This window comes from Colletotrichum fructicola, assembly GCF_000319635.2.
Source record: "Colletotrichum fructicola Nara gc5 chromosome Unknown KSG_Nara_v1_contig01, whole genome shotgun sequence".
In the NCBI taxonomy this organism is placed as follows: domain Eukaryota; kingdom Fungi; phylum Ascomycota; class Sordariomycetes; order Glomerellales; family Glomerellaceae; genus Colletotrichum; species Colletotrichum fructicola.
Window position 1 is genome coordinate 6,087,821 of NW_027094051.1, and position 15,249 is coordinate 6,103,069.

At 53.2% G+C, this 15,249-nt stretch overlaps 5 protein-coding genes across 5 annotated transcripts; 1 reads left to right on the forward strand and 4 right to left on the reverse strand.

Moving 5' to 3' along the window:
- Positions 1-1,555: 1,555 nt before the first annotated feature.
- Positions 1,556-2,601, forward strand: cctO-3 (Cyclochlorotine biosynthesis protein O; the record flags this gene model as incomplete). Its single annotated transcript, XM_032025211.1, has 4 exons — positions 1,556-1,865; positions 1,927-2,052; positions 2,115-2,348; positions 2,408-2,601. The coding sequence occupies 4 exons, from the start codon at positions 1,556-1,558 to the stop codon at positions 2,599-2,601; spliced, it is 864 nt and encodes a 287-aa protein (XP_031878200.1).
- Positions 2,602-4,135: 1,534 nt separating this feature from the next.
- On the reverse strand, positions 4,136-5,759 carry prlL-10 (MFS transporter prlL; the record flags this gene model as incomplete). Its single annotated transcript, XM_032025212.1, has 3 exons — positions 4,136-4,477; positions 4,539-5,542; positions 5,606-5,759. 3 exons carry the CDS (start codon positions 5,757-5,759, stop codon positions 4,136-4,138), a joined length of 1,500 nt encoding a protein of 499 aa, XP_031878201.1.
- A 2,682-nt stretch (positions 5,760-8,441) lies between these two features.
- eqxH-2 (Cytochrome P450 monooxygenase eqxH) lies at positions 8,442-10,148 on the reverse strand (the record flags this gene model as incomplete). The annotated part of the gene is made up of 4 exons (XM_032025213.1): positions 8,442-8,875; positions 8,927-9,529; positions 9,581-9,649; positions 9,701-10,148. The coding sequence occupies 4 exons, from the start codon at positions 10,146-10,148 to the stop codon at positions 8,442-8,444; spliced, it is 1,554 nt and encodes a 517-aa protein (XP_031878198.1).
- Positions 10,149-10,467: 319 nt separating this feature from the next.
- Positions 10,468-11,939, reverse strand: CGGC5_v001720 (uncharacterized protein; the record flags this gene model as incomplete). Its single annotated transcript, XM_032025214.2, has 5 exons — positions 10,468-10,538; positions 10,594-10,797; positions 10,846-11,606; positions 11,661-11,755; positions 11,811-11,939. 5 exons carry the CDS (start codon positions 11,937-11,939, stop codon positions 10,468-10,470), a joined length of 1,260 nt encoding a protein of 419 aa, XP_031878199.2.
- Positions 11,940-13,517: 1,578 nt separating this feature from the next.
- CGGC5_v001721 (uncharacterized protein) lies at positions 13,518-15,025 on the reverse strand (the record flags this gene model as incomplete). Its single annotated transcript, XM_032025215.2, has 3 exons — positions 13,518-13,571; positions 13,628-14,194; positions 14,264-14,452. 3 exons carry the CDS (start codon positions 14,450-14,452, stop codon positions 13,518-13,520), a joined length of 810 nt encoding a protein of 269 aa, XP_031878196.2.
- Positions 15,026-15,249: the final 224 nt, after the last annotated feature.

Below are 15,249 nucleotides of genomic sequence, written 5' to 3' on the forward strand. Positions count from 1 at the left end.
CGGCAGCAGCAGCAGCAGAGCGAATGTGAGGTTGCGGCAACAAGATGCCGGGCGGTGTTGAGCCGCAGTGCCGCCCACCACCCTGCGGCCCTGCGCTGCCTGCCTCATGGGTGTGGCCCGGGCGCTTTCCCAGTTAGTGCAAGTCTCTGGCTGAAGATGGGACAAATTTGGGGGTAGACTTTGGTTCCTGGCTGAAGTCGAGGCGGGCAAGGGTGTGTGGTTGTCTGTCATTCAAGTCAAAGTGGTGGAAAGGTGGGATCGAGGTTTGGTGTTACCGCGTTGATGGGGGACACTAGTAAGGGGGGCTAAAATCTCCGCAAAGCCAAGGCAGGCCCTGTCACGTCCCAGCTCCGCGTTTCGCCAGGCCCCTGTTCTGAGACACCGCACCAACGCCTCAGCTTGGCCAAACACGAGGACCCAGGCAAGCCCAGCCAGCCAGCCAGTCAGGCGAACGCACAGCTGAAGACGCCCTGCTGCGAGTGTGCAAGATTGGCTGCTTCAGTGCTTCTTTCTGTTGCTGGCGCTGTTGTTCCCGCTGCTGCAGAACAAGACTCGCGCGAGATGCAACATCAACATGGACCACCACCACCATCTCCACCTCCGTCACAATGGACGACATCCCTCCATTCCCTCCATTCCTCCATCCCTCACCCATGGATTGATTAGTTATCCCTTCTTTTCCCCCCGACCTGTCGAGGCCCATCCATGATTGGACGAGCGATCCCGTTTTTCCCGCCCCGGCTGCGACGGCGCTGTAGTCCGCTCTGTGTCGTCTATTCTTGCTTTGGATGAAAGGTCACAATGGCCCGTCCGCAACTTCGCAACGAAGATCAAACAGCCCAAACGTTTCTGATGGCTGGATGACATGCCCAGTGGCTGGCCCCGGTGGCTGTCGACATTACCCAGAAGCGGTGCGGACGGCGACTTTCTTGCCCATTTTTTCACTGTTAGCCTGTTCCCCCTGACGTTGACTTGACATGACAGCGTAAGCGAGGCCCAGGAGAGAAACAGCCGAACACAGTGAGAGACTCAGAGAGAGGCAGACAGCCAAACCTGGAAGTGCCAATCTCGCGTCCTACTCTACCTTGTCTACATCACGCCGCTGCTATTGCTGCAAGTTCCAGCAACACCAAACACGGTCCATTGCAGACAAGCGCCCTTCCCCCTCCCATCGATGGTTGACGGTCTGTGATCTCCCATTATTCTGGTAATCCGATTTTCGTGCCCGAAGCGGATCGTCTTGGCACTCGTCTCTTCTTACCTTCAGCAAAAGCACGCCGAGCGTCCTCCCTCGCCTAGTCTACTCTACTCTCTCTTCCTCTTTCTCTCCTTGCCTTTCAATTCTTATCGTTTTGTTTGGTCATTCACTTCTCACTCCCCAATCTCAACACCAAACAAACATCCTTTCGTTGGGATTGTTGTTGTGTGTCGTTACTTTCATTCTCTTCCCTAATTAGCACCTGGCGTGCGAGGACTTCTTTCACATAGTTACATTTTTGTTGTTGTTGCTGTATTCTTCTTATTCTCTCTGCTTTTCTTTCAAACCAACTTAATCATGTCCGAAAAGATCTACCGAGAAGTGCCGCACGAGGAGGAGGAGGTCGAGAGCCTGGCCGGGAGCCTCAACACGGAGAACACGGAAAACACGGACCGGCCGGCGTCGACGTCGAGATGGAGGCGGATGAGGGTCGGCGATGAGATGCCGTGCAAAGAGAAGGCGCGTCTGCTCGTCGCGAGGTACTGGCCGTGGGCGGTTCACGGCCTGCTGCTGACGACGTCGATTACGTTCTTCGCGCTGGCGTTCTGCCTGCGTTTCGGCAACAAGATCGACGACCAATACTTTGTCAAGAAGTACTCATCATACTGTATGTCTTCTTCGTCATTAAGACATCTTTGATTGAGGAGGAAGCTGACCCGAAAACACAGCCCCCGCCGCGGAAGTGGTCAAGTATCACAGCGAGAGATGGAAGCTGCTCCCCATCATGGACTTCTCGCCGTTTGTTGGAGCCGGGTGGGAGGTTGACCGTGCATGGGATCACATCACCAACAATGGTAAGGCTTTCTAATGTAATGGATGCACCAGCGGCTTCTTGATGACTGACTGTGGATCGCAGTTGGCGACCAGATGATCTCTCACGCAGAGCTCGTCAAGCTCGGCCTCGACCCCAAGTCCATCAAGATCACCAACCCCATCACGGGCGAGGAGGGATATCGCGCCGGCCTTGAGGTCTTCCACCAGCTCCACTGCCTCAACCTGCTCCGCCAGTCTTCTTACCCCGAGTACTATAACAGAACGGAGGTCGGCGGCGACGTCCCCACCGACGCGGAGGACCTTCGCGGCCACATCGGTATATTCATCTAATCCCTTACAATTCACCGTCATACCTTAACTCACGCATCTCTACAGACCACTGCATCGAGGCCATCCGCATGAAGCTGATGTGCGAGTCCGACATTGGCGTCTTCACCTTCAAGATGTACCCCGAGCTCCCCGTCGAGGGCCACTGGCCCGACTTCAGCACCCTGCACACCTGCCGCAACTTCGACGACATTCGCAACTGGGCCATGATTCATTCGGTGACGTTTGAGGATGAGGAATAAAGTTTTCGCCCTGCAGCCGGAAAAGGGGAGGCAAGGCAAAACGGCATTTCGTGCGGCGTGTGAGCGGGAAGGGATCCCCTTGGTGATTGGGTTGGCTTTGGTAGAGAAACAAAAACGTTGAAATACATACAGCACATGAGCAGAGCGCGGCATTGCATACAACTCAAAAAATAAAGCCTCAGCAAAGTTCACACGTCCAGCGCCGTAGGGCGCAGCGCGCGTACACACATGTGAGCGGGAAAGACGGAAGTTTGCTTGGCTTCTGTCATACCGCGGTCCACATAGACTCAAGCTTGAGTTATGCTTTTCGGCACGAAAGACCGATGATTAAATCCAATCTGATAATCTCATCTTTCGGGGTCGAGGAGGAATTAGCTTCAGTCGAAACCCTCAATAAGCTGTGATCCGGGCGCACCTTCCAACCCACCAGCGCCAGCTGGTACCGACTGGACTCCCATCCAGTACCCGCCCTGATGGTCTAGCGGTATGATTCTCCCTTAGGGTTGTCTTCGATGATCACGTCTGGGAGAGGTCCCAGGTTCGATCCCTGGTTAGGGCCCAATTCCTTTTTGGCGTCATATCGGAAGTTTTCTCGGCCGTCAGTGCAAGTTCGAGGCAGGCTGTTTGGTTTCGTTTTGCCTCACCTGTCAAAAATGCATCTAGAAACACCAGCGAATAACGGGCGGAAGGTGTGTCTGCTGACACGGGCACTTATGCGCGATGCGGGTGCACGACTTAATTGAAGCCCGGTGCCTGTCTCGCCCTAGCCCTCCTCCTCTTGGTCTCTCATACTTCAATAAACCCTTCCTCCCCTCGCAAGTCCGCATACTTTTGCAGCATCCTTGCATGGAACAAGGCCAACCCGGGCGCGCCACGACGAGACGAAATAAGTTCAGGGTTTCCATGGGACGGAAGAAAACTCCCGAGGCCAACATGTCTTGCTCGTTTTGAATCCTTCTTTTGTTCCGCGGAGCTTGCGCTGGCTTGGCGGATCGCGCATTCCGTGGAACGAGTTCGCGCGGTATGCGAGATAAGCTTCTTTCGTGAATCGTGCTCTCAGAGTTTGGCTAGCATATTTACATTACTACTTACAGCCATCTGCCGCCCGTTGGATCGCGTGGGACTGATCGCGTGGAACAAGCGGCCCAATTCTCCGTCGCTGTCACCCCAGTTTCTTTCCATTTCGCAAGCTTTTGACTCGCATCACCCACGAGAGCGCGCCCGTTAAGCCCAGCCGGGCGGGATTGCCGTAAACGCGGGGAATGCTCCTCACGAAGTCAAGCACGGAAAAGGCGCGGCGGTCGGAAAGAAACATTGATTGTTAATCGTTAAAACTTTAGATTGATTTTCTTTGTCTATCGACCCCTAACATCGGGGTTTTACTGTATTCAGGGGTATCTCTTCCTCTCTCTCTGTCGATCACTTTTTAATCCACATGAATCCATTACAACAACACAAAACTAGGCCGCGCTCGCCAAACTAAATCCAAAACCGCATGTATCATTTTTGTCCGGTGGATGGCGAAGATGCCGGCCTAGACATCCTCGACGTCCTTCTTGGTCACGATGCCGAGCTGCTTGTTCATGATCTCGTCCGGGTCGCCGGCGCCGGCGTCCAAGACCTCGAGGTTGCCCTGGGCGTCCTTGGTGCCGGTGCGGTAGCCCGAGTGGCTGCCGAAGACGTACCAGACGTAGCCGGCGAGCAGGGCGGTGGTGGCGAGGAAGGCGAAGATGGTCCAGTTGCCCATGCTGTACATGGGGGAGTCGGTGCTGGGGAAGAGGAAGGGGGCGGAGATGCCGCCCGTGTTGGCGATGGCGATCATGCCTCCCGTCGCGAGGGCGGTTGCGGTGGAGCCTTGGACCGTTGCGGTGCGATGCTGTTTTCCATGTCAGTCTTTTGTGACACTTTGTGTGAGGCTCTTCGAGGTGATAACTTACAGCAACGAAGGGGAGAACGGCGGCGTTGGTGCAGGCGATGATGCACACGGCAAAGTAGCGCACACCCCAGTGTTTTACGATGGCGAGGAGCAGGTACCCGATAGACACGAAGATGAGGGCGCCGATGACGTGGCGGGAGCGCTCCTTGGTCTTGTCGCTGTGCAGGCAGTTGCCGATGATGATGAACATGGCGAAGACGTTGGGCGGGACGGTGAGCAGCTGGGCGTTGTATCCCTTAAAGCCGAGCGAGGAGACGATGGTGGGCGCGAAGTAGCCGAAGGCGTTGAGGGAGTTGGTCATGAGGAAGTACATGACGGCGAAGAGCCAGAAGAAGGGGTCGGCGAGGGTGGACTTTGCGACCTTGCTGTCCCAGTGCTTGTCGCTCATGGAGGGCGCGTAGGGGCCGAGGCGCTTGACGGCGAAGGCGCGCTCCTCGGGGGTGAGCCAGGCGGCGGTCTGCGGGTAGTCGGGCAGCATGAACCAGACCATGACGCCGACGATGACGGCCGGGATGCCCTCGAGGATGAAGAGCCACTGCCAGCCGGTGAGGCCGCCCTTCTTGTTGAGGAAGGAGATGCCCGTGGCGAGGAGGCCGCCGAAGGCGCCGGCGACGGCGACGGAGGAGGCGAAGATGGCCATGCGGGTCGCGCGCTCTTCGGGCTTGTACCAGAAGCAGAGGTACATCATGATTCCGGGGAAGAAGCCGGCCTCGGCGAGGCCGAGCATGATGCGGACGGCGAGGAGGCCGCCGTAGGTCGTGCAGGCGGCGGTGCAGATGGTGACGATGCCCCAGGAGACCATGATGCGGGAGATCCACTTGGAGGGGGAGAAGTACTTGAGCATGATGTTGGAGGGGAACTCCATGAGGACGTAGGGGACGAAGAAGAGCGCGACGGCGACGTTGTAGCGGGAGCCGGTGAGGTTGAGCATCGTGACGATGTTATCTTCGGGGGTGTCGTTGTTGAGTGTGCGGGCGTTACCGAGGTTGACGCGGTCGAGGTAGTCTAGATGGTGTTAGCTGATTGGCCTCGGTCTGGGGAGACTTTCTGAGAGGTTGATGGACATACTCAAGAGGTATGTGATGCAAATCCAGGGGAGGATGCGGAGATCCTGCTTCCTGACGATGCGCTTCTCCATCTCCTTGTCGGCGAGGTCGACAGTCTCCAGGCCGGGCACGTCCAGAGACGGCGCCGGGGAGAACAAGGCTTTCCAGTCAACCATCTTGATGGATGATGTGGAAAGTTGCTGCTTGTCGGTAATTCGGTGAGGTCCCGGTGAGGGTGATCGATCTATGTAGAGGGTTCGGCCCTGAGAGTTGATTCAGGGGGTTGATCTATAGTCGACGACCAGTGAACCTTGTCGAACCCGTTGTGATGACGGCTAATTGTCGAAGTTGTTGATGACTTGCAGTTCATCCAGAAACCATCAACCCGTGGACAGAGGGAGTTGAGAGGTTGTTATAAGTTGACAACCCCTGACAGTTCCGCGTGGATGGTACGATCCATTCCGACATCCGCCCGCGAAGTTCTCCATAATAGTGCGTATCCCACCCCGCGAGCTATCTGTTTTAGAAACTGCATTTGTACAACCAAAATGTCTTCTCTTCCCTGTGGTGGTGGCTCTTTTCCTTATCTCTGTCTCTGCAAGTCATTGACAGAGTTCGGGGGTTCTCTCCGCCGCCTAGAGAATGATGAAGCGCTTGGGCGAAGTCAATTGGTAAATGCCGGCGGGGGAGATAACGCATTCGCCAATCAGATGCCGCGCACTACTCTAGATAAGGTCAAGTCTGGGCAAAAAAAAGTTGTCAGTTCCGGGGACGACCCCGGACTCGGGAGGGAGAACCATTTCCCAGGCCTGAGATTGAGCGCTTGTCCTGACATGTCGATAGTCTTCTTCTCGGCCTGCGTCCGGTCGTCGGGCAAGCTAACTGAAAATTTGCGAACAAAGAAGGCGAATGGCGGCAACACACATGCCAGAAATGTGAGAACAGATGCATCTAGAAGCCCTGTCAGATATGCCGCATTTCCGTGGCGGTCAGGCCGAATTAGACGCATATCAGAGGGCCAATTCCTACTTCTGCGGCTGTCAGCCTGTCGCTTGCCAAGTCTGCAGATGCAAAGACATGAGGATATTATTCAAGACTTCTCCGTGGGTCTCCGGGACAGTGGACTTAGATCGAAAGGGGGGCCGTTCGTGCATGATGCAGCACAGCAAGCGGAGTGCAGCATCTCATTGCTTCGGGAGACCACGCTCTTCCTTATCGCCGGATCCATAGAGAAGCTTAGGGTTGTCCCTTGTTAAAGGACTCCTTTCTTCGGATATTCGTTCCAGCTGCTGTGCCTCTTTCTCGAGCTCTCGATATTACACCCGCGGGGGGAGGCCGCATACAAGAAATCCTGTTCGTCTCATCTCGTTGACGTCGGGGTTGCTGACTCGCGCACCAAGGAACCGGCGGTTTGGCGCTCGGTGATAGCTGCTGATAACGGCCTGCTGGCGTGGCGTGGAGGAGGTGGCGTTCTCGCGACGCCTCTTTGGTGGCAATTGCAAGCGGTTCTTGAATCGCCCTAGGTATTACTCGCCGGACGACTATTACACGAAGCGATTTGATCAAGATGGGCCCATCTACGCGTACTATGTGCCAACCCCCGTTCCCCGCCACCGGGCTCCATTTACACGTGAGAATCACGGTTCACCTAACCCATGATGACATGAGTTCCTTGGTGAGCATGGCATTCAGGTAAGCAAGCCTCTATGAGAATGATCGAAAGAAAGGCGACGCATGCTCTGGATCATCGCTTGCAAAAGCGAAAAAGCCCTGGTCTTGCGTCTGCCGAGACGTCTAGGCATCACCGACAGCGCGGGATGTGGCGCCATGGCGTCTCCGTACTTCGGCATGCTGCTGTCTGATCTGGGACTCCGAGGGATATGATGACGATAGAGCTTTACTTTACACTATTGAAGATGAGCTGTAAGACGAATGCGATATCAAAGGCCTGAAGAGAGGGTCCCAGGGCAATGGCCCGATGGGCGGCGCGCGAGACACAGACACATGCGCGACGCCCGCCGGCGGCCTTATTCTAAGTGGCTGCAGCCCTAGGCCCGCTGCCCGGCGGGCATGGGTGGGTCCGCCCCGAGCCGATCGGCTGCAGTGCAGGAACGAGTTCCAGCTCTTTGCAGGTCTCTCTTTACGGACCAGGTATCCGTAAGCATCAATCCAGCTGTCGACAACTCGTGTTGAGTTAATTATCAAGGGATTTTCCGGAAGTTCGGAAGCTAACTGCTGTAATTGTCCTGCACCTTTCAACTTTGATGATCATCGGCGGCGTTTGAGATTCATCACTCTGGGCGGAGGCGGCCAAACACAGCCGCAAAGAGCACATCATATCTTACCGACATCGGCCTTCAGCTATGATTGACAACGTTGTCAGCATCTCTTCTTTCCATCTCTTTGGCTGAATAAGTTCTCTCCTTTCTCTTCTTGTCTTCTTTTCTTCTTTTCTTTTTTGAAATATTGGGGATCTTCAACAGTTGTTATTTCCTAACTAATATGACCCAGGTTTAGGTTCTAGACAGGCTGCAATTAGCCCCTTGGGCACCTATTCTTCTTCGTATGGTTAGCTTCCTTTCAAATTTCATGCCGCTCCTGCCTTTAATCAATAAGTTCAACTCTGATTTTGTTGTTTTTCTCCGACACTTGCAGATATTGAATTTGTGCGCTGTTTGCACACTGTGTGAGGCGATAGCTACATCAGTAACGCTCATGTTCGGGCTTGTAAAGCTTTCCCCAGTGATACAAATTCTTTCTAAACCAAACCTAATACGCTCTTTATCCTTCTGTGGTCATCCAACCAAGACAGGTGGCCCCTCCTCATGCATCGCTCTACTTCTTTCCAACCAAGACTGTCAGAGGTTATCGATGTCAACAGCCAAGTTCTCCCGTCTCCTGAAAGAAACCTTCAGGCCATCTCCAGAAGAAAGACTGATTCCGAACTCCCTAATCGTGTGCTCGTACGGACCGTCAATCTTCCAGTCGTACTTGTACAGCAAGTGGCATAGAAGAACTTTGACTTCGTTCGAGGCAAAGAACCTTCCAGGGCAAGCATGCTTCCCATGACCGAAGCCCAGATGAATCGACGAGGTACTGACGAGGTGAGCTTTGCTCTCGAGCTTTGGGTCTTCACGCATGCGCAAGTACCGATACCCGTCGAAAACCTCCGGGTTCTCATAGACTTCAGGATCCACCATGGAACCGAGGTCTGCCATGCAGCGGTCACCCTTCTCAAGAACCAGGCCGCTGGGAAGCGTGACGCGCTTTATGGCTGTCCGGTTCATTGTAGCTTTGGGTCGTTAGTATGCGAGAGCCCATTACATGCTGAGAGCTAACTCACCCGAGGTCGTAGGCTTCAGCCTTTGCGCTTCCTTGAGAACGCTATCGAGTAGCTTCATCTGGAAAAGAGCCGTCTTGGTCCAGCCCTCCTTCACAAGCACACTTTCAATCTCTTCGCGTAGATCGTGTACCAGCTGCGGACGTTGAATGAGCCGGCACATGGTCTCCGTCGCCAGATCTGTCGTGGTGTGCATCGCGACGACAGAGAACCCGAGCTGGGCTCCAACAGGGTCGTAGGAGCTCCCCTTACTTTCTTCCTCGACCCATTGCATTACATCGTTATACACTGGCGCAGGCTTCCCCTTCGTCTCGGCGATTCGTCGCTCATCTCGTCGCTTCTGCAGGATTGGCGTCATTAGTTTTCGAGCATCAGCGACTTGCTTCCTCAGCAGCTGACATTCGGGAATGAAGTAGCATGCGGCATGTCTGAGAAAGTGAGGGTATTGGCGCAGTAGTTCTCCACAAAGAAAGATGTTGATGCTGTAGGACTTGGAGATGTCGAGCCATTTTTGATTCCGGCAAAGCTCTTCTCCGAGGAAAACACGCGAGGATAAGCGGGCGACGAGCTCGAGTGTGGCATCCTTGAGCAGGATCTCCTGCCATTCTTTTCACATTTAGCTCAAGGATATGGCCCTGGTTTCAAGAGCAGACTTACCGTTTGATTTTCCGAGGACGAGATTTGTCGCGAAATTCGCCTCTGCCGCCAATGGTGAAGTAATCTGGTCTTGTGCAATGTTTTAGACCAGCATTGCTGAACTCGGGGGACACGGCTTACTTAGGAGTTTTGTGAGTCTCTTGTTGATGGTTCTATGAAGAAGCTCGTCCGGGCGGCCGTCGAACGCGAAGCCTTCGAAGCCGGGCAACGAAGGATGAAAGTTGTCAATGAAAGCCGTCATGAAGCTCAGGCCCGGCTCATTCCGGAAATCATCAATGTACTTGGAGGGAAGCACGACAAGCTCGCCGAGGTCAGTGAACATCCTGTATGGTTTCCCCTGGAAGAGCTTGCGCCCGCTCTTCATGAGCTTTCCGGCGTTGGAGGTGAAGTGTTTCTTCGTCTTTTGACCAAAAAGGTCCAAGACGGGAGGGGGGTTGATGTAGGGGATGTCATCGTGCCGACGTAGTATAAGTTTGAACAGGAGAAGAAGAGGGAGAAGGGTAGCGACGACACATGAACCCAACAGCAATGGTTCTGTGACGGAGTATTTGGTAGATGGAAGCAGCATTGTCTGATCTAGTTTCTGAAGCGTGAACGATTGGCAAAGCAAAAACCTTGATTGGCAGACAACATTTCACATGTATTTAAGAAAAGCATCGGCATTCTCGACGGATTCCGAGGTATCAGGAAACATCTAGATGTGAATGGGTATGGGTGGTGCGGGTCTCCGCTTTCGTGCTCCATATTCTGAAAAAGGAAATTTTCCCAACCCGCACTAAGAAAATGGCCGAGGGTTGATGTGGGATGAGGGATGACACGAGATCTCCAGAAGCCGGCGTCTATGAATCACTTCCAAGCTTTTCACTGGTCAAGATCCTCCAATATACTCATACAGCAACGATGCCAGTTTCATACATATTGGCAAGTTCCCGGAGAACCCAGCCGATCCGCGGTGCAACTGTGACGTCTTCAGTCAGGTATCTGAAGCTGATCCTGTAGCATTGCATTCTTACCTCCCCAAACCCACGTGTCGTCGTAGATACTTGCCCACATACGGGCCAGCTCTGCTGCTAGCGATGATTGCTCAGACCTATGGCTCTCAACTTCGTTCAAGAGCTGTCTGACGCTGTCCAAGACCTGTTTCTCCTCGGGTGTGACAGGTTCGTTCGTCCGATACGAGCATTCAACAGCATATAACCATTTCGTAACAAGTAGACCTGACCACGTTCAGCACAAATCAGGTTGATGCGAAATTCCCACAATACCGGCATCCCAGCTTGCTAAGGCGTGCTCTACACTCCACTTGAACGCAGCTGTCTTTCGCATGAGCAGAATACCAGCTCGTATTGGTATGGCGAATCCCTCGAGAGCACAGCTGACAGCCATGGTCATGAAAGGGTCTCGATCTTGTACAGCCTCGAAATAGCGTCTCAAGATGGACAGCATGACCTGGCTACTCTCTTTGAACAATAGAGAGCGGTCTAGGGAGTGAAACCTTATGAAAGCCCTCCCGTAAGAAACGCGTAATATGGCGAATGCATTGAAGAGCAGAGGGCTTTCGGCTTCATTCCAAGCACCTTCAGTACCAGTGTGCGCGTCTGCAACTCCTGCGAGCAAATCTCGACATCTAGAGAGAGCCGCGGCAATTTGACTTGCGTCATGTCTTTCCTTTGAGTTACGAATCGCGCTGTGGCATACTTGCTGCCCTTGAGTAAGGTACCAGATAGCGATAGCAACGCTGTGCATGACCACCGAGGCAGCGAACGGCGACCACTCCCAACAGACATCTGACTTCTTTTCAAGAGGCGTCTGGCCAAATATGGCGGAAGTCGCTTCGCGAAGACCTAGATGGGGTGACAACGGTTTATTGGCTGCCAGAGTTTCCCAGTCAGAGGCCATCTTTGCTTCCCACAGGGCATCATCGGCAGGTATTCCAATGTCGGCATCCTCGAGGATAGAAAAGCCCGGGACCATCCCGTACGTAATCACAAGCAAGTTCCCAAGAATCATGCTGCTGCACATCAAGCTTCATATTGTCAATTCATCGGCACAAGGCTTGGAACATGGACAAAATCCTTACCGCTTTGTTGACTCGTGTTCAACCCAAGTTCGCCAGTCAAATAATTCTATGGCCGTAGAAACAGGCCGCATTCGTGACATTCTTGACCGGAATTCCTAGTGCGTTTAGCGCAAACTTAGGGATGTTTTGGGAGACACGAGAAGCACTTACGGCAGAGAGGAACCCGCAACCAACCAGAGCCTGTCGTATCAGCTGCGGCTCTCCACTAAAAGAAGCAAAGAATACGAGTAGCAAGCGGGCTTGAGCCAGCGAAAGTGGCGCGGATGCCGACGTTGGCATATCTCGCGGCTTTGCCCAGTCTTGTAGCAATGCCGAGCAGTTGCGTAGGGTATCAAACTCCACGATGGACAGAATTGACTCAGCTGTCAGATAAAGCGACGCAGCGAGCTTCCTGTCAAGCCTGTGCAGTGCACCTATTGCACATACACTCAGTGTCAGGGGGCTTGGAGCCGTCTTGAGGCTGAGCGTTGGGAGGTGTAGAAAAGGAAAGTGAACGTGGAATAACTCGACATAGGAGTTCAGACATTTCTGCAAGCAGGCTGTGTCAGGCATTTGGAAGTCCCCAAGTCGCTCGGGTGTAAGATGTGATCTCAGATCATTGACGCAGTGTGCCCTCATTTCCTCAGTGAAGATCATGCTTGGTTTCGCCGTGGCTTTTGTCCTTGATATCCGCGGCAAGCAGTGTTCCTTTTTCGGCGTTTGTGGGGGTACGGGAGTCTCTCCCGAAGCAAGCGAAGGCTCGAGGGACGCATCCTCCGTATTCATCCCTATCCCAGACTGATCGAAAGTTGGGAGAGCAAAGGAATCAAAAACATCGCCGAGGAAAGGGTCGAAGAAACTAGGTGATAAATCATTGTAAGTATCAAAATTGACGTCGTTCATGTCAAAGGAGCCGAAGTCAATCGGTGTTACTGTGGCATGCGGGGTGGTCGTCTCGTTCCCCGATGTTAACGCTGAGTTGTCCGGGACGTTGCTGATCGCGACATCGGTCCGTGTTTCTTCATTGGTGGCGGCAGCCGAATCGTCCATCAACTCATGTTCGTCTCTTCCTTCGGAGGCTGAACTTTGCGTGAGGCCACGGCTGACTGGCTGCCATTGGTCCGCATGGAGAGTTTTCTCATGGCGTGTCACAAGGTCACTAGTATAAATGAGTATATCTAGGATAGGCACATCCATGAGTTCAATTGTAATACCTGCGAGCGTACCGACGGCCACAAAACCGGCATATGTGGGGCTTTTCGTGAGTGTCTGCGCCCACAGTCAGTGCTGAAGCAAAAGTGAGTCATCAAACTGTCAGGCGAATGAATGACTGACGGCTGCGCTCATGGCGATTTCGATGTTCTCGCCTTTTGAAAGGCTTGAAACAAACGCGGCACTTGTGTACCACGGTGCCTTCTTTAGCGAATGAGATGACCGACGTTCCAGGCGCTGTCTTGGATGTCATCGCTTCAGATGACAGTTGCTGGCTGGGTGCTGAGTAAGACGAACAGGCAAGAGGAGGAGTTCAATGGAAGGCAAAAGAGGATAAGGAAGAGCATCCAATTCCTGTAGTGAGCATGCATGTAAACCCGGTTCAATCCCCCACAAACAGGATTTAAATTCCCGTGACGGCCCGCGACGGAGATTGACAAGTATCCGAGGGCGACGGCATCGGACTTTTATTTATGGGACCATCGCAGCGATCATGCGGGGTTCCACGGTAGCTGCAGTCCACTAATTGATGCAGTACAACTGAAAACTAATTTTGGTCCGGCAACTAATATAGCTCCCGACGGGATACTTGCAGATGTTTTATTGGCGAGATCATCTGCAACTTTCATGAGAATTGCACCTGCTCCAATATTGAGCAACAACCTCCTAGACAATCTTGCAGCGTCTCTTGTCTTCTTTGTAAGGGGCAGGTTGGACGATCTGTATGCAAATATGAGACAACCAACTACACCAAAACAAATTATGAATAAACTTACAGCTTTGATGATCTTCTGCTTCGAGCCTTCATTGCCCCATTTCACCGATACTTGTGTTCCCGGTGAAGCATGCTCTTTGAGTACTATGCCGAGAGAAATCATCTCCTTAAACCAGTAGCTGTAGCACCGAGAAACAGCATATCCGATGGTCTGGCTTCCAACCGACACGGAGCTACCGACAACATTACCGAGCAAGTTGCGAGGCATTTCCATATACTCATACGACTTGGAACGGAACAAAGATGCGAAGACGTCAGCAACGTCGTCCTTATCCCAGACAAGTGTCACCAACTTCCGCGGAGGGTCGGCTTTCAGCTTGGCCAGCGCGTCGCGCCCGATAAAGTCGTGATCGAGATTCACAAGCCAACCCCAATTCAGATCGAATGGGGTATTGTGATACAGCACGGGATCGGTCCCATAGCTACCGCTGGCCTTGGATACGTGTAGGTCAAAGTCGAAGCCAATCGACTTGGCATATCGTCGAAACTCGACGAGCTCCTTGTTGCTCGAGGGCGCGTGGACGGCTGGGATGAAGTCGGCGGCCGGCGTCGCAAACGCTGCTTCAACCTGCGATGGCAAACAGTGTCAAAAAAGGCATTCGAGAGTTTCAGATGAGAGATCAAAGTGATTGCTTACATGGTTCACCATCTTGGTACGAGCACCGAGTTGGCGGAGGTTGTGTGGCTTGCCAGCATCTACGATGGAGCTGTAAATCTTCCGAGCGTCTTTCGCAGGGCCCCAAAGCTCGAACCCTAGTTCGCCCGAAACACCTTGTCGCAAGCACAGGAACTTCGTGCCGTCTATGGAGAGCTCCTTGTAGTGCATGAACTCAATGTCTTGAACCTCCTCGGCCGTAACCTCATTGAGAAGTTTTGCGCTTCGTGGACCTTGAACTTGAAGGAGGAACCAATCATGGGTGACTAGCTCAAGCGTAGCATTGAATTTCTTCCTCCCGAATTGGAACTGGTACGCCAGCCAAACAGTACCAGGCCCGCTGGTGAAGATGAAGTCATCCTTCCCGAGCATGAGGATAAGGCCTTCACCGACCACGCAGCCGTTGTCTTGGCAGAAGATAGCATGCTTCGCCTGACCTGGCTTGAAGTTGGGCCATCGGTTGGTAGAGATGAATTCGAAGAAGGCCTGGGCCTCTGGGCCTTTGACGCGGGCTTTCAGAAGCGGCGACCAATCTCCGATGTAGCAGTCCGTTTTCCAGGAGACGCTCTCGTCAATCCAGCCTGAATATTCGTAGGCTTCGAAGGTAGGGCCGAAGCGGGACCAGGTGTTGACGGTAGGGTCGATGGGCACGGCTGGTGCTAGTGGAACGTGATGCTTCGCATGCCCATCGTCAAACCAGCGTTTATCTGCGCTCTCGTTTATGACTTTGGGGGTAGAAGACATGTTGAAAGATTGACAGAACGTTAACTACTTGCTAGTCGAACTTGAACAGATAATAGGAAGGGCATACCTCGATCATATGTATCTATAATCCTTTCCCGGACTCTTGCCTAAGACTATTTCCATATGACATCACGACTGCATGAAATGCTTCATCGAGATGGAGTTTCGGGGATCCGTTTGTCCAGCGGCATCATGATGTGGGTTGGTCAGAATGTCCTAATCAG